The following is a 23701-nucleotide window of genomic DNA, read 5'->3' as shown; positions in this document are numbered from 1 at the left end:
CAAATGGTACTTTATTGGTCATTTTCAAAAACAATATTAAAATTGAAAGAGGTTTTACCAACCACTTCAAAACATATTACAACTTAACAGCGTGATTAAAAGCAGACAAAAACTGGTGATCTCACCGGTACATTCAGTTCAGACACTTCATCTGATTTTCCAGGACGTATACCCATAAAACCTTAAAGGTCCATCAGACCTATTAGGTCCATAAAATGGCGTTTAGAGAAAGTCTCAGCTATTTCAGGTATTTTTGAGTAAGAGTCAGCATCCATGTTATGAAAGGCTTGTACAATCGACTCCTGAATAGAATGTTCATTTTTCCAATCATCGACAGCACTTTGTACAAAGGCGTGAATCTGGTGAAAAGTAGAAAGATGTTGAAGCAGCACAGAGTCTTTATGACTAGACTCCTGAGCCACGGTTTGTGGAAAACAGACAGCCGCTGTTGCTGAGCCGGTCAGTGTCAAACAGACACGTAGGCCGTGTCTGGCTGGGTTGGTCTATTAAACATCCCTGCCCGGTACTTTTTAGGTGCCTATGCGTTATTATATCCGGCAGAACTGTAATCAAACTCTTGAACAGCTATTGAGCCTTTCGAAATGTCTCAATCAGGGTCCGTCAGTTTGTTCAAGGGCCAGGTCTGCATAATCCCATCCTTGGGTGCTATGTTCCAAACGGCTGGCGCCTGTACCAGGTCATCCATGGCCTGGATGGCTATCTCCTCACCCCCTGCTAGGAGCCCTGGAACATCATTAGCAGATACAAAAATGTCAGGTACTGCGCGGTTCTCCAGGAAACGATCCGACCAATACATATCACCATGGGTAGGTACCTGAGGCTCAGGATCCTAGATCTGGTCAGTTCAAGGCATAAGAAGGTCTGGCCAAGAAGATTGGTCTGGAGGTTAGCTGTTAGTCGTAGAGTACTCGGAGTCGGGCACGATAGCCTCAGGTCAAAACAGGCCATCGTAGGTGGCCGTCTGGTCCTTAGACCATCATGCCTGATCAGGAGCATAGCCGAGAGATGTTGATTGTTAACCGTTCAAAACACGTTGTTGAAAAATTTTTATAGCCCAACAAATCCAGGCCGCTTGGGGCAAAGACTCTTTGAAAAGAGACTCCCACCCCACCGCCTGATTGGGCCTCCTTTGTGTCAAGAACATTTTGATGGATGTCTCTTATTCGGTCTGTGAAATGTACTTCTGCATAAAAACCTAAGGTCTCGGGAGTATGGTCATTGTGAATAGTTAATACAGAAAAGAGAATACAGAACACACACGCACTTGTCCTATCTCTTCTGAAAAACCCTAGGTGAATTTTGAACATCATGTCCTATGACTGGTTAACACTGTGGACACAGGCGCTAGATCTCCGTCATATGGACCATTACAGAGTAAAGATTCTAGAATCTTTTGCACTCTCCATTACGAGATCCATAGCACCCACAGGAAGTTCGACAATTAAGTAAAGACCCTTTAGTTGGTCAGAATCATGGGTTAGTGCCCAGGTCCATATTCTAAAACATCTTCGATTATATCTATTTAGTTAGCATGTCGGCGCTGTTCATTTTCAATATAGGTGGTATACTTCCCTGTCAAAAGGTTAAAATAAAACAGAGATCCGAGATACTCCTATTGCATCCGCAATATTTGTTATTAAGTGTATAGGTTTGTCTTGCATTCTAATTCTTAAAGCGGTATCAAACTATTGTTAATTTCAAAGCAAAATGCAACCAATCATTTTGTTTATAACTAAATTAAATAATCCTTATAAATAGATCCCGGTGCTTGATAATACTTAACACTAATTGATATCATTAAATGATACTTCTGTGTTTTATTCGGTTTACTATTTATTATTTTTAATTTGCCTTTTGTTTTATTAAAAATGAACTCTTTAAGACATATTCAGACTATTCCAGACTACGCATGTCAAAAAAGCTTATTTATTTCAAAAGGTTTCTTTTCGTGCTGGTTTTGTCACCTATCAATGTTTTTTATACATCACAGCAGTTTTCAAATTGTAATAACTCCTTTATAAATCCACTTTTTCATGTAATTATTTATTTCATAATTAACTTTATTTATTTATTTAGGCATAAATGTCCTTACCAGTCTAGTTCATATTCTAAACTCCAATATTTAATATTCTTCCTGAATCAGGAGGAACACAAACCTGACTTTTAGTTCCAGATAAGATTCTAACAATAACCGCTCATGTTAATCAGCCTCATACTAGCAGATGTTAAATAACGTTTTTCCCTAACTCTTTGCAACCCGTGGAACTGGTAAACAGATGACAGTTTAGCTGATAATATACCTCAGAAAACGTAGGTTCTGTTGTAGTGTGCTGTGATTTTGGGGTGATCCCTTGTTGATCCGGTCTTAATTATGTTTTTAATCTCCTCTGTGACTTAGTATTTGTAAATTTTAGTTTTACTATCTTATATTTGTGATATGGGCGAGTCAATGTTACATTTTGGAATAATAATGTCTAGCGTAACTCTGCCCCTGACTATGATCCCTGCACAAACCCTGGTCCTTTGACTCGTATTCAAGACGTTTGCAGACACTTGTTGACTCTTGGAATCACAGTTTAAACTTACATTCCCTTCACCCTGAATGCTACCAAAACCAAGGGTGCTTTTTCACAAACAGAGGGAAAAGCAGTTTTCAATGATAGCTGTCCTATGTAACCTGGACTAACTAAAAGAAAGAATAAACCACAAAGTTTTAGTAAAATTTTAATCCTTGTAAAACACATATAATATTATGTAACTATTTACTAAAAAATGTCCATCCTGATTTGCCTAACGTGTCCAGTATAAGCCTAATCATCGGCCCTGTAGTGTACAGGCTCCTATAACCTACTATAACCATTCTTATTTTCAGGGGTTCATAACTGATGTAAAATGGAAGGCTATTACCAAGCATTAACAGAATTTCTAAAACTTTGTATTATACAAAGCATCCTAAGTACCAAAGTGATTATAGCCTGTTGATGAAAATGCGGTTTTAAATTAAAGCCTGAACAAAATAACTGTTTTCTATTCAAAATATAAAATGTTTAGTAAATAAAGAGAGACTAAATACAATTTATAACAAAATGGAACACCGATGAACGGCTGAATAACCAAGGAAATCTAATTTAGCTTGAAGTGCCACAGAGCGTTTTACAAATAATCCCCTACAACCGTAGTTCTCAAACTGTGGGATGGCCCCTAGGGGCTAAGTAACAAAAAGGGGCAAAGATGTGAAAAAACAAAGAATCAAATATGAAAAATACATCTATTGAACCGAAAACAAAATAACTTGAACTACATTCTGATACTAGAAAAATAAATATTGAGTTAGATAAAAGTTGATAAAAGTTAAGTAATTATAATAAAATATGCATCTATGGTATATCATTAATTTTAAAAAGGACATATTGGTAATAGTGGTCTACTTTCAAAAAAACGTTAAGGGCTCGATTAAAACTGTTATGAAAACTCTGTTCGCAAAAAAGATATGCTAGAAGATATCAGATGTCTCCAGTTCCTACCCAGTTCCTTTACGGACTTTATACTGGCTATTATCATTTAAAATGAGATCAGTCAAGAAAACTGCTGGAAAAGATTGGCAGAACTCTTTTGGAAACAAGGATTTTTCTTATGTTTTAAAATCGGTCCTTTACAAAGATGCTTTTAGATGCTTTATTTTCTAAAGATGTTTTATTTTCATGTTAAAGCAACTGGTCATTTTACGTGACTACTAAAAATGTTTTTTTTTTTTTTTTTCTTTCTCCAGGTAACAAAATACATCTAGCAATACCAGGTTGTGTGGCGTTCAGTGCTTTTGTTTTATGGCTCTGTGTATCTGACCTATAATACTTTTCTCTTGCCTGTTATGGAGCTCACTCTGTCTAATTACCTGAAGTTACAGGAATTGGGAAGTGATGAACTATTTTGGTAAGAATATGTGTTAAGGTCTACATAAGAGAGTATAAAGGGCACAAGTGTCACCCTAGGACCCTAGCATGACAAAACAAAAATCATAATTGAGCTTTTCTGTTTAACTTTTAATTAAAAATAGTGAAAATGCTTTCCAGTTATCACCTGTGTTAATAGAAATAATTTTAGTTTTTGAGTAGACAGAAAATATCAATTTTGTGCTAGTGTAACAACAGTGAGTGCTTTTACATGCACGTACAAAACTGGGTTAAGGTGAGTAATCTGTCTTAAGGTAGAAACCTGCTTTCTTAAATCTCCGTTTTAATGCACAAGTGTATTTACAGAGTTTTCCTTTGTCAAAAGGCTCCTATGTTATAGAAATGAGCTAAGGAAAAATTAAAATCATCACTGACCGCAGCAAATCCTAAAACACACGTGGAATCTGTCTCTTGTGCAGTGTGGGATTACTTTTAAAAATAACTTAATTATATTACTCGCACGTCTAAAATCACCCGGCCTTTGTGGGGCTACTATTCCGTATTAAAATAATTACTTTTCATTTAGCGAAATGAATGAAAACACAGTTGCCTTATGTCTATTAAGCATTCGCTTCGATATATGCTCCTGGATCCCGTTCATCATTGGAGGCTGTCTCCAACCGGTTGTAACAAATGAGAGTTTATAAAGTTAAAATGTTTCGATATCCCAGACTTTTAAAACATGCGGACCCTGGTGCAGACATTCCCCTGCTACAGTAAGCCCGATTCGAAAGAGTACGCATTTCACAAACGGGACCCTTCTGTACGTAGTTCAGAATACTGACCTCTTACTACGCCAGCGCTGATACACAACCGGCCTGCGCTTTTAAACCATGCCTGAGTATTCTCAGAGAAGAGGCTCTGTTTGAATTTTCAGACGCCGAGACAAAACTACTTGATTGTAAAGCCCTTTTCGGTATGAAAAAGCTAATATTGTTTGCTTCAGTCCTATGAATTTGTACATTAATCGTCGTACACGCAGATAGATGGATATAAATGCTACATCTTATATTATACGCGCTCATGCGTCTACACGAGTGCGCGCACGCACGCACTTGAGAATAAACTTGGAAATTATTCATAGTAAGAATAAAATATAAGGGTTCATCCATCCGTTTTCTAAAACATACTTGTTTGGCGCATATAATAATCAAAAATATGCCATACCGTGATCCTTGATGTTTCCGACGAGATTCGTGTCCTCTTTCAGTATTAACGGCCTGCTGAGTAATGGACCAGTCTGAACACTTTTATAGACCCAAAAAGCTGGGTGTTTTGGAATGTGCCCCAATCATTTTAATCGGACATCCGTATAATGGCCTTTGTCCGGTGTCTAGGCACCACTTTCGGCGGACGCTAAAAAAGTCAGGAATTTGGTTAATAGATTTGTTTAAACATCTGTACGTATCTCCGCAAGACCTTTTCACCTTTGCAAAAATTTTGATCCGGTCACAAAGTTAAGGGTTATCCGGAATTTGATTAATAGATTCCGTTGTAACTGGTAGATTTGATTAAACAGACGCATTCTGTTTTGCTCCGAGGTTAAAGGTCATCAGCGGCTCAGGCCGTTTATGATGCGGAAGTGCCACCGATTCCCCAAAGACCACAGCCCGAGATATCCGCTCTGATTAAGGCATTCAAACTTTAGAAAAACTAAACGCCTTTCTTCATGAGGGAGGATTAACAGGGGTAGAAAAAGGGTTGGTTTTAGATCGATTTTAATACAAATTATAAATATATTAATTCATTTAGCATTTAGACGTCTCCAATGTGCTTTAAAAGGGAACTGCTGCATCTTATTTAACTGTGTGATTTTAAAGGACTTATAGCGAACTAGTTATCACGTGTTTTACACGTTATCATGAAAGCCTTTAACTTTTTAAGAAACATGCGTCGGGGGGGTGTATCTGCGTGCTAAGCGCATGGGGATGGGGGGCTTACGTTCAGCTGATGACAAACCTGTACGCTCCTGGACTGAATCAGCGCTGAGCGGGCGGGGGAGGTGGGGTTTTGGCAGCTGTGTTAAGACAATCGCGCACGCTTCAGTAGGGTCTGAATCAATCCTCGTCAGCGCTGCAGGGACCTACAGGCTGCAGTTTACATCTACGTGTCTGTTCGGAGCCGCGTAGAGCTTTGGCCCTGGGCAACTCACGGTCGCGCGCAGGGGGATGTCCGCTCTGTGTAGACAGAGAGAGCCGGGCAGCTTGTATTTCAGTGTGCTTTGAACTACACACACAAGCCTGCTAAAAGCTGACTGCTTGTCTTTCTGTGAGATTGAAAAGGCTGGATCTGTAAGTGGGCTTAGGTAAAAATAAAAAGTGGCATACAAATGATATAGCATCGATTAAATAGATAGATATTTTAAAAATAATTGTTACATAGATACCAGGATTCTTACCCAAAGCAATATTGGCAGGAACGGTGACAAGTTAGACCGCCCGACCGAGCATGTGTGTGTGTATGTCCTCGGAAAATGGCCCAGGAAGTGGAGGGTCAGACATCATGTGCAGCCTATCGGTGAGGCTTAGGCAGGCCATTCAGTCTGGGTATGGATAGGAACATGCCTGAACTTGTCCAGGGTCCGCTGCAGCATGCCTGAACATGCCTGAACTTGTCTTTGGAAGAGGGGTGGGGGATGGGAAGTGGTGGGGGTGGTGATGGGTTCAAGGGGGGCCTAGGCAGCCCTTGGGCATGTCTGAACTTGCCCTAGTGAGATGGGGCTAGGCGGTGGCCAAGCAGGGGCGGGTGGTGGGGGTTCAAGGGGGTGGGGGCATCCATCAAATTGCCCTTGACAGCTTCCTGGGGAAAACAGATGGCTGGGCTAAAGGTCAACAAACAACAGGTGGTTGGGGGAGGGGACTTCCTGTCATCAATCAACAGGGACCCTGATCAAGGTCATCAAAGGTCAACAAAACATCCGGGGGTGTGGGGAGGGGACTTCCTCAAAGGTCAACAAAGGTCAACAAAACATCAGATGGTGGGTGGGGGGGACTTCCGGTCTTCGATTAAAAAGGGGCGTGGTTTAATCTCATCAATCAAACTCGGATTAAATTTTGACAGAAGCCGCCTGACATTATACTACTTGTGGAGTATTCCTTTAAAGCAGTTTCTGGACAGTTAATGGTATGCAACAAGGTTTTGCTACCATTTCATAAAAGTGAATGATGTACTAGTTTAATATTGCTGTTGCTCCTGTACAACAAACAATGGCTAGAGATAATAATGCTGATATACTTGAAGAAGGAGAGACTGCAAAGTAATCATTGACAATATTGAACAATACTTGCATATATAATTGCCTTCTCCCTTTAAAGTTTCTTCCTTTCTCCTAATTTTTCTTGCATTCTTGCATTTTCTTGCCTCTGCCAATATTATGTTTTGTTTTTGTTTCATTTGGTGGGGAGAGAGGATTCAATTGAGTCATCTAGACAGCCAGTATAAGAATGGAGCTAAACCATTAAACTGAATAATGATTCAATTATTCTCTTCAGCGCAATTTATAATCCTGAGCAAGCCTGTTTACAGTCTAAACATGAACAGTATATATACAGTTAGATAGACAGTTACTGATAGAACATATGTTTATGGTGACCAATGTTGGACAACAGCAAGCAATATTATGTTACTTGTGTCGCATGACCTGCATGTGAAGTCAATATTTTGCTAAAATATTATTAAATAATTCACTCTGAACTAAAATGGAACACACTGAAATGCACACTGAGTATTTGAATTGAAGATCTGCCTCCATACCTCATTCACTGGTCATGAGTTCAGCCCAGTAACACCTTAACCACTGCCTAACATTGCATTTCACATGATATTGACAGTACAAAGTTCACTGAGAGATGTGTACAATCAAAGATTAAAAATTGAAAAGCAAGTGAAAACATTGTATGGACTAGATATGCTTTGGACTTCTGTATATCTTAGATGGTTCCCAACAAACAGAAGATCAAATCAATTTTTCTGAGGTTCTCCAATTGTGTTTATGAATAAAAATTTAATGATGGAAGGCAAGTCTAAAATTCAAATTCTCAGGCACAACTGAGTGGCATTCTGTTTATGTTCATAGGAACATTTTCCGTAAGTAATTGTGGCTGGATGACTTCATGTGTGTATTATGCAGTGTGAGTAACAGATTTATTCATGCCTTGTCTTGATATTGTTTGCTGTTGTCCAACACTGTTGACCATAGGCTTATGTTTTATGAGAAACTGTTTGTTTTGCATAAAAACATGACATTAAAAAGTATTTTCTTTCATCACTAAAAACTACTTATTTTTGGCCATTTTGGGGGAAGTATTCCTTTTACATGGATTCAACACTCCTGTCATTGTTCTTAAATACCTGTGGAGCTCTCCAGTATTCTGTGTAGTTTGCTGGCACTCACATTCCAAAATATCTGTAATACTGTCTCTAAAATCAGCGATGCTATGAGAGATGCTCAGATATAGAGAAGGACTCATAAGTAACGAGAGGGGAGAAGGAAGACATGAACTTGTCATTTTACAGTCATCTATTTTGTTCTAAATAGTAGATAATATCAGAAGTCCTTGGAACTACTGTAGGAAAACAAAATAAAGTGTCATTTGGCTTGCTTTCTAAACCAAGTGGGTCATTCTAGACATTTTGACACAATATGTTACAGCTGAACCTACTATAGTAAATGTACTACATGCTTTGCTGGATGAGCAAGAGTCCTGTGCCAGTTTATTTGCCACTTTGCCTCAAACTGTTCTGAACTGCAGGCAAACAGTATCAAACTTCACAACAATGCAGAATGTCTGTTTAGGCATTAAATTCACATTTTAACTTAAATTTTTGTGCTTTGGTTTAAATGGTGTGGAAAATTAAAAGAAATATCTGTTGATGTATGCATATTTTGTATTGTAGGATTTAGATAGAAAACATTTATGAATTAAAAAAACAAAAATATTCTTTTATTCTTTCAATTTTTCCAGAGTACATTTAATAAAAAAGCGGTAAAGGCTCCTTTCAGTCAAAATGGAATTATTTTGGAGTCCGCCGAGAATTCAGTAAAAGTTTTCATAACTGAGATTTCCGCCCAGATTTCACTGAGTATACGAAAAGAAATCAGCATTAATGTGCCACGGCTATATTTTGGGAACAAAACAGAAGGTCAATGTGGTAAGTACATTATTTTCACCACCCACTTTATCTGTCTATTGTCTACACTCTTAATCCACTCTCTTAATTATTGGAGCCAGAAGCTATCCTCAGAGCTTCAAAATGAACAGAAATATCCAGTCCTTCTCCTTAAGTTTAATGACCCTGTGCTCAAGCTGCTGGAATTTGACTTCTCACACAGACATAGTCTTCCTTGAAGTAGGACTTCTGAAATCAGGCCTAAATTGTACTATTGTTCTGATGGATCTTGACAAGATGTCCTATAGAGAGACAGTGTGGATGTTAGACAAGTGGAAGGAAACTCAAAATCAGAGAAGTAGAGACAGGTGTGCCATGGTTGGACGTAAGTACGAGAAAGAGGTGCACAAAGTCTAGGGACATCAGCCCAAGACTTGTAGGTGTTGAACTATTTCCCAGACCTTGCATGGCTGAATGGTGATTTTTAATACCTTTTTAGTGAGCAAGTAATGATAAAGAGCCCCAATGAGTTGTCTTAAAACTAGAAAGAAAGAAGAAGTAATAGTGAAAAACAGTTATTCAGGGAATTTAGATTTAGGTTTTCAACAGGGGCAGAGTCTCATAAAGTGAGCTATCAATTTTGGAACATGTAGCACAGGTAAGAGCAGGCTCTTGGTTCTGGAATTCAGAGGTCAGGCAGTAAACTTAATTGACTAATTGGTAAAGTCTTTTGAGAAGTACTCCCAGTGTAATGCATCAATCTAGGTAAGACTGATTAGAAAATTTAATGCATGGCTCTGATCTTGGTGTATGATTGAGGGGTATATGTTTATGTGACATGTTGCATTGAACTCAGAGGTCCATAAATGTTTCGGGGAGGTATATGAGTACATTAGATGAGGATTTTCTAAACTAAGCTCAGGCCCGGTTTATAATGTCATATATAGGGGCAGACAGTAGTATATAAATATACCAAATAAATTAGAAATTCTTAGCCCATAGTTTACAAGTGTTAGTAAAATGAATAATACATGAAACTGCTTGCATTAATTGAAGATGTATCTAAAATAAAAATAAAAAAAAACTAATTGTAGCTGTTTGTAGTTATATATTTTTGCAATAATGCAAACTTGGCTGAATCTGAGAGAATGGGGTATGCATAAATTAGACAGCCACATGTTATTTAGGAAAACTAAACATACTGTAATTGATAAGAACTTTATTTGTTTCCAAGGGGATATTTTGCTTTTTACAGAGGCTCTTTAAATAAGTAAATAAACACACAAACAATGGTCTGAACAAAGAAGAAAATTAAAAAGCAAGAAAAGTTCTGATGTGGCTGTCATAGTATGTGTGTTGCTGTTGGTATAAATCATCCCCAGTAGCATTTCTTGACACATTTCTGCTGAATAATTTGTTTGCTGAAAGTACTCAGTGTTAGTGTGTCAGAGAGGGGAAGTGCAGCAGTGTTCATAATGGCACTCAGTTTTCTTTTAATTCTCTCCTTTGATGCTACCTCCAGGGGTCCAAAGTGCATCCTATAACTGAGTTTGCCCTTTTAATTAGCTTGTTGATTCGGTGGGCCTCTCTTAAAGTGATGTTACCAGCCCAGCACACCACAGCATAGAATATTCCACTGGCCATCACAGAGTTATAGAAAATGTGGAGGATGTCACTTCTAACATTAAAGGAACACAGTCTTGTTAGGAAAAAGAGCCTACTCTGACCTTTATTGTATAGTTTCTCTGCATTCTGAGACCAGGTCAACCTGTCATTAATGTAAACTCCCAGACACTTGTAGGAGTGGACCACCTGTATATCTACTCCTTGAATAGTGACCGGACATAGAACCTCTTTGGTGTGGCAAAAGTCAATAACCGGTTCCTTGTTCTTGCTGACAATGGTCTTTGCACCAAGAAACAAAGTTCTTCACCTGACTCCAATATTCGGTCTCATAACCTTTATTAATACATCTCATAAGTGCAGAATCATCTGAGAATTTATGTAAGTGTCATGACCTGGTCTTATATTTGTGGTGAAGAGAAAAGGACACAGGGCTGTTCTTTGTGCTGCTCTGGTGGTGCTCACATCCTTATCAGAAACACAGTCCTTGAATCTCACAAACTATGGTCTGCCCAACATATAGTCCATGGTCCAGAACAACATAGGCTCATCAACCTACATATCTCTGAGTTTACCCCTTAACATGGATGGCTGGATGGAAAGGTATTCATGATGTCAGACACAAGTGCCACTGGTCTGTAGTCATTAGGTGCCTGCCTTCTTTGGAACAGGAACAATTTAGGATGTGTTCCATACCAGCAGCTCTTTAGGAGCCTTAGGGAAGGACTGATCAGGTGACAGAGAACACCACAAAGTTGGTTAGCATAGGCCTTAAGAACTTAAGGTCGTTAGATTTGTCCCCAATCCCTTCTAACATCTAAGCTCTTGAACCAGATTTTTGGAGTTCCTGTAATTATATACTGTACAGCCATTCCAAACATCTTTTATGTTATTCTGAGTAAGTTTGTTTTCTGTTTTAGCTTTGTAAGCATCATTTCCTTCAATCAGCTGTACTTCAGAGCCCCTTCTGAGCCTTCAGTGCCTGTCTTCCTCCTATCTTTTTTCCACACCACACTAGGTCTCAGTCTAATAAGAGGAAATACGTCCAGGGTTAAAACAGTGTCATCTCTCTGTAAACCACATAATGTCACTGTACCTGTATGCTTCATGACCTGCTATAAGCACAGACAATTAATCTATCTTATTTGACAGCAATCAAACATTTCGCATTACAATAGATGGTAGATCAGTTCTACCATCTTTTTGCCTATTCTTGCACTGGCATGTCGGCCTCTCTGTGAATGGACAAACAGCTTCTGTGGTAAAGTGAAACTGAGCTGCTTAGGTGCTTGCAATCACAGGGAAAGTAGCTGATTATGGGAGTATTTTATACAACCCATTTTTATTTTCTCAGTGTCTCTTACAGTTCCAGGTGTTGCAGACATAAGGCAACATTTAGGTCCACTTTGCGACTCCGTTGAAGTTTGCAGCCTGTTTGTCATGACAGGCCGGTGCCTGGGTTGCTGTGCATTGCCATTCATCTGCCATTATGCTGCTAGCACAGCGCCCAGAGCTAAAAGATGGAGAAGTTGCTATTTTTTGTAAAAGAGTGAATTTGAAAGTGTGCCTGCTTCAATTGGAAAACATCTTAGTGAGGATATCTGGACTCGACTTTAAAGTATCAGGAGGCCTACTAATTGGGAGTGTTCATTTCAATAACGTTAAGAAAAGGGAAGTTTAGAGGGGGCATTATAGTAAGGGACATTTTAATCAAAGTATTAATGGGGAAACCACTACAAATAGCAAAACACAAGGACAGGATTTTATAACAATAATCAGTGATTTTTATTTTCAGGATGTAGGGTTAAAAATCTTTTTACAGAAGTAACTCTAGGACTTCCGCTGAAGATGGTTGGCTAGAAGACGTGCTTTCACTGTGCTCCCGCTCCCACCTGTATTTATTACAGTGTAATGCGCGCTACTGTCTATATTTTTATCTAAACTATTGACTGAGAGTTTTGGGAATACGCAACAGCCCTAAATACGCTTTTTGGATGACAAGTAATGTCGAAACAGACGAAGATACAGACTCGAAAGACGACGGCCGCCATGACGAACAGTGCTAGCCAAACTGACATGCTAATAGCAGTGGGCGACCAGGCCTCGCCCCCGGTGGACACCGCAAATTTCATCCATGAGGTGACTAATAGCATCAGTGAGGTAATTGACCAAAAACTGTCTACACTGTCTGGGACACTGGAGAAAATTTCGTCCTCGCTGGAAAACGTATCCAAACGCGTCACGGAGGCAGAGCAGAGAATCTCAGATGTGGAAGATGGGGTGACTGACCTCGCGGGAAGACTGGCTGAAGCTGAGGGGAAGATTAAGATCATGGCAAAAAGCTTGGATGATTTAGAGAACCGCAGCAGGCGCAACAACATCCGCATTATTAATCTGAAAGAAGGCGCGGAGGGTGAGAGTCCTATTCAGTTTTTTGAAGCCTGGCTGCCTGCTACGCTCGGGCTGGGAAACAGCTCCACGGGTAAAGCCCGCATTAAAATTGACCGTGCACACCGGGGCCTCGGCCAGCGGGGTGCTCACCCCAGGCCGGTGATTATTAAGCTCCACAACTCCAGAGACAAACAGCGGATCATGGCAGCAGTGAGAGCGGCCCCGGAACTTCACTACGACGGACAGCGGATTTTTATACACCAGGATTTTTCCTACGCGATCCGTGAGAAACGACAGGGATTAAATGCTTCTTGTCATGCCTTAAGTGACAAGGGCATCCGCTTCAGAATGCGCTACCCAGCGATGCTCGTGTTGAATCACAATGGCACTGAGCACAAGTTTGATTCGCCTAAAGATGCACAAAGTTTCATCAATGCGCTGGATTAAAAGACAACTGATACTTGTCCCGTACAAATTGTGGCACTGTTGGATTTAACTTAGAACATGACATGGGTTCAGCACGCCATAGGATGCGTAGGTCCACTGTGTTTAATGCAGCTTGAGGGAAAAGAGACAGTTTAAAGGGAAAATAGAGATTTGTTCATTTTTTGTACCTAAAGTGGCTTTAGAGCCAATATCTAGTATACAGTACTAATTGTTTACTCAGTCTTTAATTTTGTTTCACAACTGACAGTAACCCGATTTTATTCAGGTTTGGGAAGCGGGGGTGGGGTTTTGTTTTGTTTTTTTCTTCTTTTCTCCCGTGGAGTGAAACTTCTTTTGGCTACACTGGTCTTGTAATACCACCCAGTGGGTGGCTTTTTCGTTTTTGTTTTCCTTTTTTTGTTTTGTTGTGTTTGTTTCTAGTTTGTGATATTTTGACATTTATCCTAATTCTTATATTCTTATGCAGTTTGTTGTGTGTGTAAGGGTTCCTTTGCCATTCCTTTACGATGGTTTTGTTCATGTCAGCACGGCCAGTCCAGGCCATGGGTTAAATCTTTTACAGTGTGTTTATTATGATGGCTCTTTTTGTTTGCTTCGGGTTGATGATTTTTGTTCAATGGCTGACAACTTTTACAATGAGTAACATTAAAATTCTAACTCTCAATGTCAAGGGAATTAATCACGTTATTAAGAGACGTAAAATAGTTTCCTCACTCAAAAAAGATAGAGTGCAGATTGCATTACTGCAAGAGACTCACCTCACAGATTCTGAACACTTAAAACTCAAGCGTGATTGGGTGGGACAAATTTACTATTCCTCTTTTAACTCTAAAAGTAGAGGCGTTGCAATATTGATCCATAAAAATCTACCATTCACTCTAAATACTATTGTAAGGGATACGGACGGACGATTTATTCTGATAACTGGGCTTTTATATGGGGAACAAATTCTATTGGGAAGTGTTTATGCACCAAATACTTTTGATAGATCGTTTTATTCAAACCTTCTGGCAAAAACCTCCTCTGTGTGTCCGAATCACGTAATAATTGGTGGGGATTTTAACTGTGGTTTGAGTCCTGAAACTGATCATAATCCACCAAAATCTCAACCACCTTCAAAAATGGCAAAGGCTACAATGGACTTCTGTTCAGATCTTGGTCTATTAGAAGTAACTCTAAACTTGCTTTTGATACTAAATATAATAAATTGCTAGAAGTAATAATTCTGAAAGATAATATTATTTGTATGTACTCAGCACATATTTTTGGAGTTTTTTAGTCTTAAAGGTAAAAAAGCTAGACAGGACTATGAATCTGCTGCAGTTTTTCATTTTGCTTCTATCTACTCTTATTTTTTTAATATTGCCATAACAAAATAATTTTTAGTTCTATAAACTGTACTTTTTTACTCTAAGGTGAGTGTGGTGGAAAGTCATGTCTACGTCGAAATGGGACGGCTGAACCTGATGACTGCTGTACAAATACTGCGTCTGACTGGATCGCCAGTGATCCTGCAAAAGAGAACTGTGTAGCAAAACAGGAAAGCTGTCCTACACCAACCCCTTCACCAGCTCCTACACCAACCCCTCCACCAGTACCACCACCCTGCAAAATTCTTACAGAGTGAGTTGTTTGCCTGATTTTTTTAATTGCTTGAATATGTACATTGCCTGAAATGTTTTTACAGTGTGGTTTTCTGTTGGTTTTGTTTTCCATTGAATATAATTAAAAAGCAATTCTACTCAAGTGAAAATATAATTCTTTAGTTGCATTCAATTTACCTGTGCTTTTATTTCAAACAATTTACAAGCCATACAGTCTAAGTGTACTTGGTAGCATATTTGTACAATTACAGTACTGACAGAATAATTGTGGAAGAATAATTAGTGAACTATGAGCCTTGTGATGATAAGTCCATTTATTTACCCACTAAGTCACACTGTCTTTTATGTCAACCAATTAACTCAATTCTTCATTTAAAATGGGTAAACTGTAATATTGTAAGATATGCCAGAAAGCGGGTGTCTTATGTTTTTTATAGTTATACCTTGCCATGTATAGGGTTATGCAATAGATATGGATGTCTGTTTACATCTTTATAGTCTATCACTTTATTTTAGTAAAGCATTATTTTTAAAAACAATGCATTTCACACTGAAGTAAAATAAAGTTTATAAATAATAAATGGTAAGGAATCATAATGAGTATCTCTGAAGATTTTGACTTCACATTTTCTAAGAAAACTGCAGCATAAATTTGAGTGATAAGATTCATGTTAAGGTATTAAACAAGGATGACCAAATTGGAATCAAGCATATTCCTTTTTTATCCTAAGCTGGTTTCTCAATGTCATCACTGAAAAGGGTCATGCTGATTAAAAATATCGGATGTGATGATCACATTCTCACAATTATATAAAGTTACATCAATGAAAGTCATTTGTATATATAGTAAAACCCTTTGAAAAATAGATCATCATGTGCAGTACTGAAAGAGCATTTATATAATTTTTTTTTTTCAGATCCATTTTTGAACAGTGTGCTAAAACAATTGACCTTAAGCCTTATATAAACGCCTGCATATTTGACCAGAAATATACAAATAGCAGTGACGTACTCTGTTCCAGTATCTCAAGAGCTGCGGATCAGTGTAAAATGGCTGGCATTTGTGTTAAATGGAGACCTTATTTAAAAGGACTGTGTGGTAGGCATTCTTCTTATTATCAAACATTGTTCAGACCTTTATGAAATAAAGTCATCAACAAAAAAGAAATATGCATTAGCAGTCAGGGTTATGTTTTCCTCTTGGAGAAAGCTGTAGGGGTGTAAATTAGTCCTGTATTTCCAGAATCTACTTTAATAGCACAGTGGTAGTGTTGCTGCCTTTCAGTAAGGAGAACAGGGTTCATGTCTCTGGTCATTCCTGTATGGAGTTTGCATGTTCTCCCTGTGCTTGCTTGAGATTCCTCTGGGTGCTCCAGTTTCCTCCCACAGTCTGAAGACATGCAGGGTAGTTGAATTGGGTTTCCTAAATTGACCCGTGTGTGTGTGTGTGTGTGTGTGTGTGTGTGTGTGTGTGTGTGTGTGTGTGTGAGTGTCTGTTCACTCAGTGATGGACTGGTGCCCTGTCTGGGGTTTGTTCCTGCCTTGCAACCTATGCTAGCTTGGATAGGCTCCAGCAGACCCCAACGACCCTGTTCAGGACTAAGCGGGTTACACATGACTGACTGATTTTTCATAGCTTAGCATTTACTAGCATTCAGAGTCATTAAAATTTGACTTACACACAGTTCAGCAGATACTATACTATAAAAATATGCATTGAAACATTTTAGTTGTGTTAAGATATCAGATACTATAAAATATACTTGCACATATGCATTTTTATTTAAATAGGATGTGATTTTACAATTAGTAATGCATATCTTTTAATGAGGATGTTCAAACAATGTTAAGTTTGTGAATACAACTGCCATGGTTAGTTTCTTTTTCAGAAGCCAACATTTATAAAGTTGAAATTAGTAATGTAAATATTTACTTCCAACACTACTGCATTATATATATGAGTTTCAGTAACTTACCTGTTTCACACTAAATTAAAACAAAATCTTACAATACAGTACTTTAGTGTGAGAAACTATGCCAACCTATGGATAAGACTGTTGCCACTAGTTCATTTTTGATTTCTGTTTGGTTTTCAAATTCCTTTCAGATATAAGATGTGGCAATGGAACAGTATTTAATGAATGTGGTTTACATGCTGATAACTACTGCCAGGCTGGGTGAGTAAAATATGGGTACAAGCAAGTGAAAAGTAACATTTGTAATGTACTTTATTTAAAATGCAAACTTATGTGAACAGATGACATGCAATATTTAACATTTGCCTTTGTGGTAATAGAAAGAAAGCCTCTCAGTTAGCACAGCAGTTTAAATATACTTTAAATGCATGTGATAAATGAAACTGAAAATCTGCTGTTAGCACAAACTTCACTTTATTTTTTGAGTCCCTTTATTGCCCGTCCTTTGAAACTGACAGTTCAGTCATTAGCAGCCTTGAGAATGCAGACAGTGCTACCTAAAGTAGTGAGTAGTATTGAGCAGGCAAATTTGGTAAAGCGTCTTTCGCAGAATATGCTTTGTTTGCCGGTGACCTTTTCCACTGAATGTTTTCCTGAAAATTTGCCTTGCAGCAAGTCATGAGCGATTTGCAAACAATTTTCTCTTTTTGAATATTGAGTCACTTCCCAAGAATCATTCTGATGATTCTCATTCATTTTTTGTATTTCTGTTTGTGGTATTCATTCCATATGTGTCTTTTGTTGTTTGAGACACAGTAGTACAGTGAATAGCATTGCTGCATCACAGCTCAGATCACATTTTTGGCCACAATAATCAGTCCAGCATAGTTGGCAGATGCATCCCTAACCATTGCATCACTGTAAGCTACTCAAAACTAGTTCAGTTCCTCACTGATTTCATTGCGTTTCGGGAAGTTCAGAAAAAATTCCGTACATTTTCGTGGTCTTGTCGAACTCACGACGAATCAAACACTGCATGGCTCGCTCATCAGTAATAGTGAGGTAGGAACGGATGAATAAATGAATAAAAATCAGCGAACCGCATATTTTTCTTTCTATAATATTGGTTCAACGGTCCATCAGAGACTTGACCAGAGTAACAGACTGTCTGTAATTAGCCAGAAGACAGCCAAGTGCAGCAATTGCTCCTGAAATGGTTTATGCCAAAGAAGACCAGGCTATCTATGTTTGTTAGCCTTAAACAAAAAGGCATTATTGCAGTGGGATAAGCATGACAAACAATAGACACTTTTCAAGATCTAATGAATTCTTCTTCTTGCTAATTCAAGATGAGAGGATGACCAGAGTGTGGGGTTATCAATGCAGGCTGATGGTGGTTCTGTAATTGTGGGGCAAGCATTTTATTAATATAAATAGAGCTATTTCTGAAATCCTCAGGATATCTGCAGTTTGTTTTCTTGAGGTGCTTCATTTGTTACAGCAGTTACTTAAAAGTTAATATTAAAAAATATAAGCATTTGTGGGCATCCTTTACATTTATCTATGTTTTATTAATGTTATTTTTTCAGTCAAATAATCAATGGTGGCAGCTTAGGAGGCATGACTGCTGGATGCTTTTGCCAAGATCAAATGGTGCGAGCAGAAATATACAAAGATGTGTGTGTATCAGAATGTCCCTGTAAGTATTTGCTTGTTTTACCTTCTCACTAAACAAAATCAAAATGTAAAATGTGGTCGGGAGAACAGTAGCATGGCAAATAAAGGTCACAAAGCAAGAAAGATACAGAATTATCTTTTATTTTAAGGTATGTTTCTTGATGGGGGAGCAAAGAGACTAAACATGACTATTCAGTACTGTATCTCCGAGTCTGAGTTTCTGAATCTGCCAGTATGGGTAACTGGGCTATATATAGTCCACACCCTCACTGGTCACAGTCTGTGACAAATAGTCTTTTAGTTCCATTACTTCAAAATTCTGCATCTTTCTTATGAAGCTAATCTCTGTCAGTCTATTTGTGTCTTTGCAAAGCACTTCAGTCAGAACAAGAGCAAGAGAACATCTGTCTCGTTTAAAATTGTCCGAAATGTTTCCAGGGCAAGATCCAACCTGTGAACGTTGCAGTCGAGCTCCAGCCTCACTGGGTCACATGTTTTGGGCCTGTACTAAATAACATCATTCTGGACAAAGATTTTTAAGTGCCTTTCAGACAGCATTGGTGTCACAATACCTCCTAACCCATTAACAGCTGTGTTTGGTGTCCTCCCAGATGGGCCTAAACTGGAGAAGGACAAACAAATTATAATTGCCTTTACTTCACTATTACCACGTATACTTATCTTGCTCAACTGGAAGAATCCTAACCCACCTCTTTTAGGTCAGTGGGTAACTGATGTTCTATACTATTTGAAATTGGAAAAAAAAATCACATTCTCACTTAGAGGATCTGTTCAAAACTTTTTTAAAACCTGGCAGGGTCTAATCAATAACATTTTGGAAGAAGTTTCTCAGAAGTTTTACTCTAGCCTTCCTCTTTTTCTCATGGGTGGGAGTTGAATTGAATTGAATTCAGTTTTGTTAAGTTTGAATTGGTTGTATGGAATGTTACATGCTTTTAATAAATTCAATAATAGAAGAAAAACGAAGACGAAGTATCTGATTCGTCACTGTTTGAAGATCCCACAAGTATTTTTCACTGACTTTGTAATTGCCACATTCGTTTGGTCTCTATCTGTCTCCTTTAAGCACTTCTCTGGTGCATATTTAGTGTCTAATAAAATTTTAATTTATTAAGATATTCTGTAAGATTACTTCATCTAATATGAACAACCATTCCATTACTCCTTTCTAATCTGATTTTATGCAATCATCAAACTAATGAGTACATTTCACATGTCTTAAAATACAGACACAAAAATGTATGTTGCTCATGTTTAGAATAAAGTCAGGATTATGTTTTAATTATAACTTTTTCATCCAGCCTTCTTAATTCATTATTATGACTCATACTTCTGTGTACAACTTGATAAACAATGATGTGTTAAAGTAGTTATTGCATACAACTAATGCAGTCTTTTTATACTTTTATTAATTTTTTTTCCTATCCCTTAAAGATTGCAAAGGCCCACTTGGAGAGCCCAAAATGGTATGTCTTACAAATAAAATATTGTTATTTAGTCATTTTTATTACCTGGATGAGATAGGCATGATTTACATAGTCAAGGCTTTGGAATAGAGCACAGGACAAATCCAGAAGATGTCTTGTGTCTCACAACTGTATGTGGTGCAAGCAGAGTAATAATTACATAGATATTGTGGGGTGATTATTTTGATCCCTTTGTAGCAAATAGCATGAATGTGAGTAACAATACTTCTAATACATGTGTTAAAATCAATTGTAATTACTTGTAATGTCAGTAAAAGACAAACATTTTTCATATATTTAGCATTTGTGACATTTACATTGTAATGCACATTTTACATTAATTTGTAAACATTTTTTATTTGTTTTTTTTTTTATTCTTTAATTGAGTGGCATGGTGGCGCAGTGGGTATCACTGCTGCCTCGCAGTTAGGAGACCTGGGTTCGCTTGCTGGCTTCTCCCTGCGTGGAGTTTGCATGTTCTCTCCATGTCTGCGTGAGTTTCCTCTGGGTGCTCTGGTTTCCTCCCATGGTCCAAAGACATGCAGGTTAGGTGCATTGGCGATTCTAAATTGTCCATAGTGTGTGCTTGGTGTGTGTGTTTTTGTGCCCTGCGGTGGGCTGTCGCCCTGCCCGGGGTTTGTTTCCTGCCTTGCACCCTGTGTTGGCTGGGATTGGCTCCAGCAGACCGCCGTGACCCTGTAGTTAGGATATAGCGGGTTGGATAATGGCTGGATGGATATTCTTTAATGAGATCCTAAATTAAATCATTGATGTTTTAAATTACTCTAGGTTGGAGAAAAGTGGGAATCCAACTGTCACATCTGCACATGTGATGAAGTGACTTTAACAGAAATCTGCACACCTAAGGTGTGTCCAGTAGTTAAATGTAAAGAGGATGAGATTTCAGTGCCGGACACCTGTGGCTGCTGTAATACTTGTGGTAAGAACAGTTAAATATGTAATAAATTAATAGTGGCCTAGTGGCTAGGGTATAAGACAGTAAAGCACCAAGCTACTAGTTCAGTCCACAAGCAACTGAGTGTGTGTCCCTTAACAAGTTGCTTAACCTGTCAGTGCTCCAAATGTAAAATGTAGATAGGTAGATTGATTATACTTCATCTGTCCTCAAGGTGAAATAAAAATTTTACAGAAGCTCAGAAAATATTTTTATACAGTATATAAATATAGTAGAAACAATCTTCCCCTCAAACACACATAAAAACTTCTGGCTTGGATAACAGAGCTGCTGCTATCAATAAGTGGCTTGTAGGTGTCAGTAAGATGAGGGCAGACATACTCAGATTTGTACACAATTACAATATAGCCTAATCTTGCAAGTTACATTTGGCAAATGACTCAGCAACATACCTTGTCAATGTGTATAATGTATATACAGTGCAAGCTCACTATTAAAATAGGTTGCTTAACTAGAATGAAACCGAAAGAATAAATGTTAATCTTCTACAGGAGGGAAAGTGTCTCCTGTTCTTCAAAACCCAAAGACACATTTTCACCACTGATTTTTTTAATTCCATTAAATTTCTCTTTTCAGTTACCTCTGGAAAAGTTGGATATTCTCTAAATTTAAAGAACAATCAAAGACATTGGTTAGGCCCTCAGGGTGTGTTGTTGTGTTTGTCACTTGTATAACTGGCATATTTTTAGGAGGTCATTTATTTCATGTGTAAAATAGAGAATAAAAATTTCTCTATTCTTTCTGGGGAATTCCTAAGGCCACTTGCTTGTCCTGGTTCTGCAAATCTAGGAGCTGACCAGGCAGCATCTGCACTTTATACGCAAACAACCTCTTCTGGTTCTTTTGCAATAGTAAAGTGACATTAAAACATTCTGTTTGTAATTCTAGTACCACAAGTTTGTCAAGCTACAGTGTCAAATCAAACAGTCACTGTAGGAAAATGCTCTGGAGAATTTGAAGTGGGAATGTGTAGAGGCCATTGCCCATCTTGGACAAGGTACTGAAACATCTTTTTATTGTCTTTGTAATTTTTCTGATTCTAAATTCTGAGAAATTCCAAAAGGATTGAGAGTGAATAACATAACATGTAAAAGTATCATTTACCTTAAGCAATTGAACAGTATATGAGAGTCTTTAAGAACACTGTTTTCCTAAACTAAAATATTTAAATTTCCATGCAGCTCCTTAAGGAATATTTTTTAAATTTAATTTATAAAATTTAGAAAAACATATAAAGTATACTTCATGCTTTTTGGAGTGCATTTCATATTTACATCTATCAGAAGTAGACTGTAAAAAAATCTGTTTAGTTTTTAGGACAACATAATGTTCTGAGTAATTTTTTATATAGTAATAAGGCTAAACATCCAAATAACAATTAAGTGCAAAATATTTATCTTATTTTGTTTTCTAGCTTTTCCACTTCCTCAGGAAGCATGCAGTCGACATGCAAATGCTGCCAGGCTCTTGAAACAGAGAAAAGATCTGTGAGCTTAACCTGTTCTGATAAAACCTCAAAGCGGTATACTTACACTTACACTAAAAGCTGTTCCTGTTCAATCTGTTCTGAAAAAATTGATTCATAATAATAAGTATAAATAATATAATTATAAGTAAATGAGTGACTCCTGACATTCAATTTTCAGCTTTCACTGAATTGTTTTGGTAATCTTTAACACCTCTTGTTGATTAATAGATAAATGATGATTTCTCTTAATTTCGCTCCTGTATTCATAAATAATTGACTGGTAACCATCAGTTTTGCTCTTTTCAGAAATCAGTAATATAAAATAGCTTAACATTAGTGCATGTTTTAAAAGCATAAGGAATCCATTAAAGAAAATAATGGTGGATTCATACTATGGGAACAAAGTTCTTTTCAAATGCTAATTGTAGTTATTGGTCTTCTTTGAATCATCAATTATATGAAAAACAGATTGTTGAAACAGCACTGTAAATGTTTATCTTCTTATTAAACATTGACCTTTACAGTACACACAGTTATGGAGCACTTGAATATACTGTATCTTGTGAAACTTACAAAAAGTCTATGAAAATGAAATAAATCTTACTGCAAATAAATGTGTGTCTCCTGAATGATTGAAACATTTTTAGTTAACAATTAAAGTGATATTATTACTTTGACCTTATCAAAGATAATAGTTTTTAACATCCATTTACTCCTATCATTGGAGTCTTTGTGACAGGTTCATATGGTCCTTATTGTCACATGTACAGAATAATATGAAATTCTTTTTTGCATGTGCTAATCAACATACAACATGCTACCCTTCTCTGGCACCACGATTAGTGAGGATGATGACCTTACCTCCAAACATCTGTCTCATTTGAAATAACTATTATACTTCAAAGTTAGAATTATTAGAGAAGACCCATCATTTTTACCATGTTGAGCCCATACACAGGCACATTGAGGCAGTTTGCGTGGCTAACTGATCAACAACTTCCTTTACAGCAAATGTGGATACAAGAAACCACT

General features: G+C 37.7%; 1 protein-coding gene across 1 annotated transcript in view; it reads left to right on the top strand.

The window, feature by feature from the left end:
• Window positions 1–23283, top strand: part of LOC120534552 (intestinal mucin-like protein) — a 59749-nt gene extending 36466 nt beyond the window's left edge. Inside the window, exons 5-13 of the mRNA XM_039762147.1 lie at window positions 8936–9122; window positions 14957–15164; window positions 16063–16244; window positions 17253–17322; window positions 18651–18760; window positions 20194–20225; window positions 21015–21165; window positions 22090–22198; window positions 22616–23283. Of these exons, the coding sequence (XP_039618081.1) occupies window positions 8936–9122; window positions 14957–15164; window positions 16063–16244; window positions 17253–17322; window positions 18651–18760; window positions 20194–20225; window positions 21015–21165; window positions 22090–22198; window positions 22616–22787 (1221 nt within the window). The 3' untranslated portion in view covers window positions 22788–23283. The remainder of the gene's footprint in view (window positions 1–8935; window positions 9123–14956; window positions 15165–16062; window positions 16245–17252; window positions 17323–18650; window positions 18761–20193; window positions 20226–21014; window positions 21166–22089; window positions 22199–22615) is intronic.
• The last annotated feature ends 418 nt before the right edge of the window (window positions 23284–23701 follow it).

This window comes from Polypterus senegalus, chromosome 8, assembly GCF_016835505.1.
Source record: "Polypterus senegalus isolate Bchr_013 chromosome 8, ASM1683550v1, whole genome shotgun sequence".
In the NCBI taxonomy this organism is placed as follows: Eukaryota; Metazoa; Chordata; class Cladistia; order Polypteriformes; family Polypteridae; genus Polypterus; species Polypterus senegalus.
This window is presented reverse-complemented; position numbering and strand designations above follow the sequence as displayed.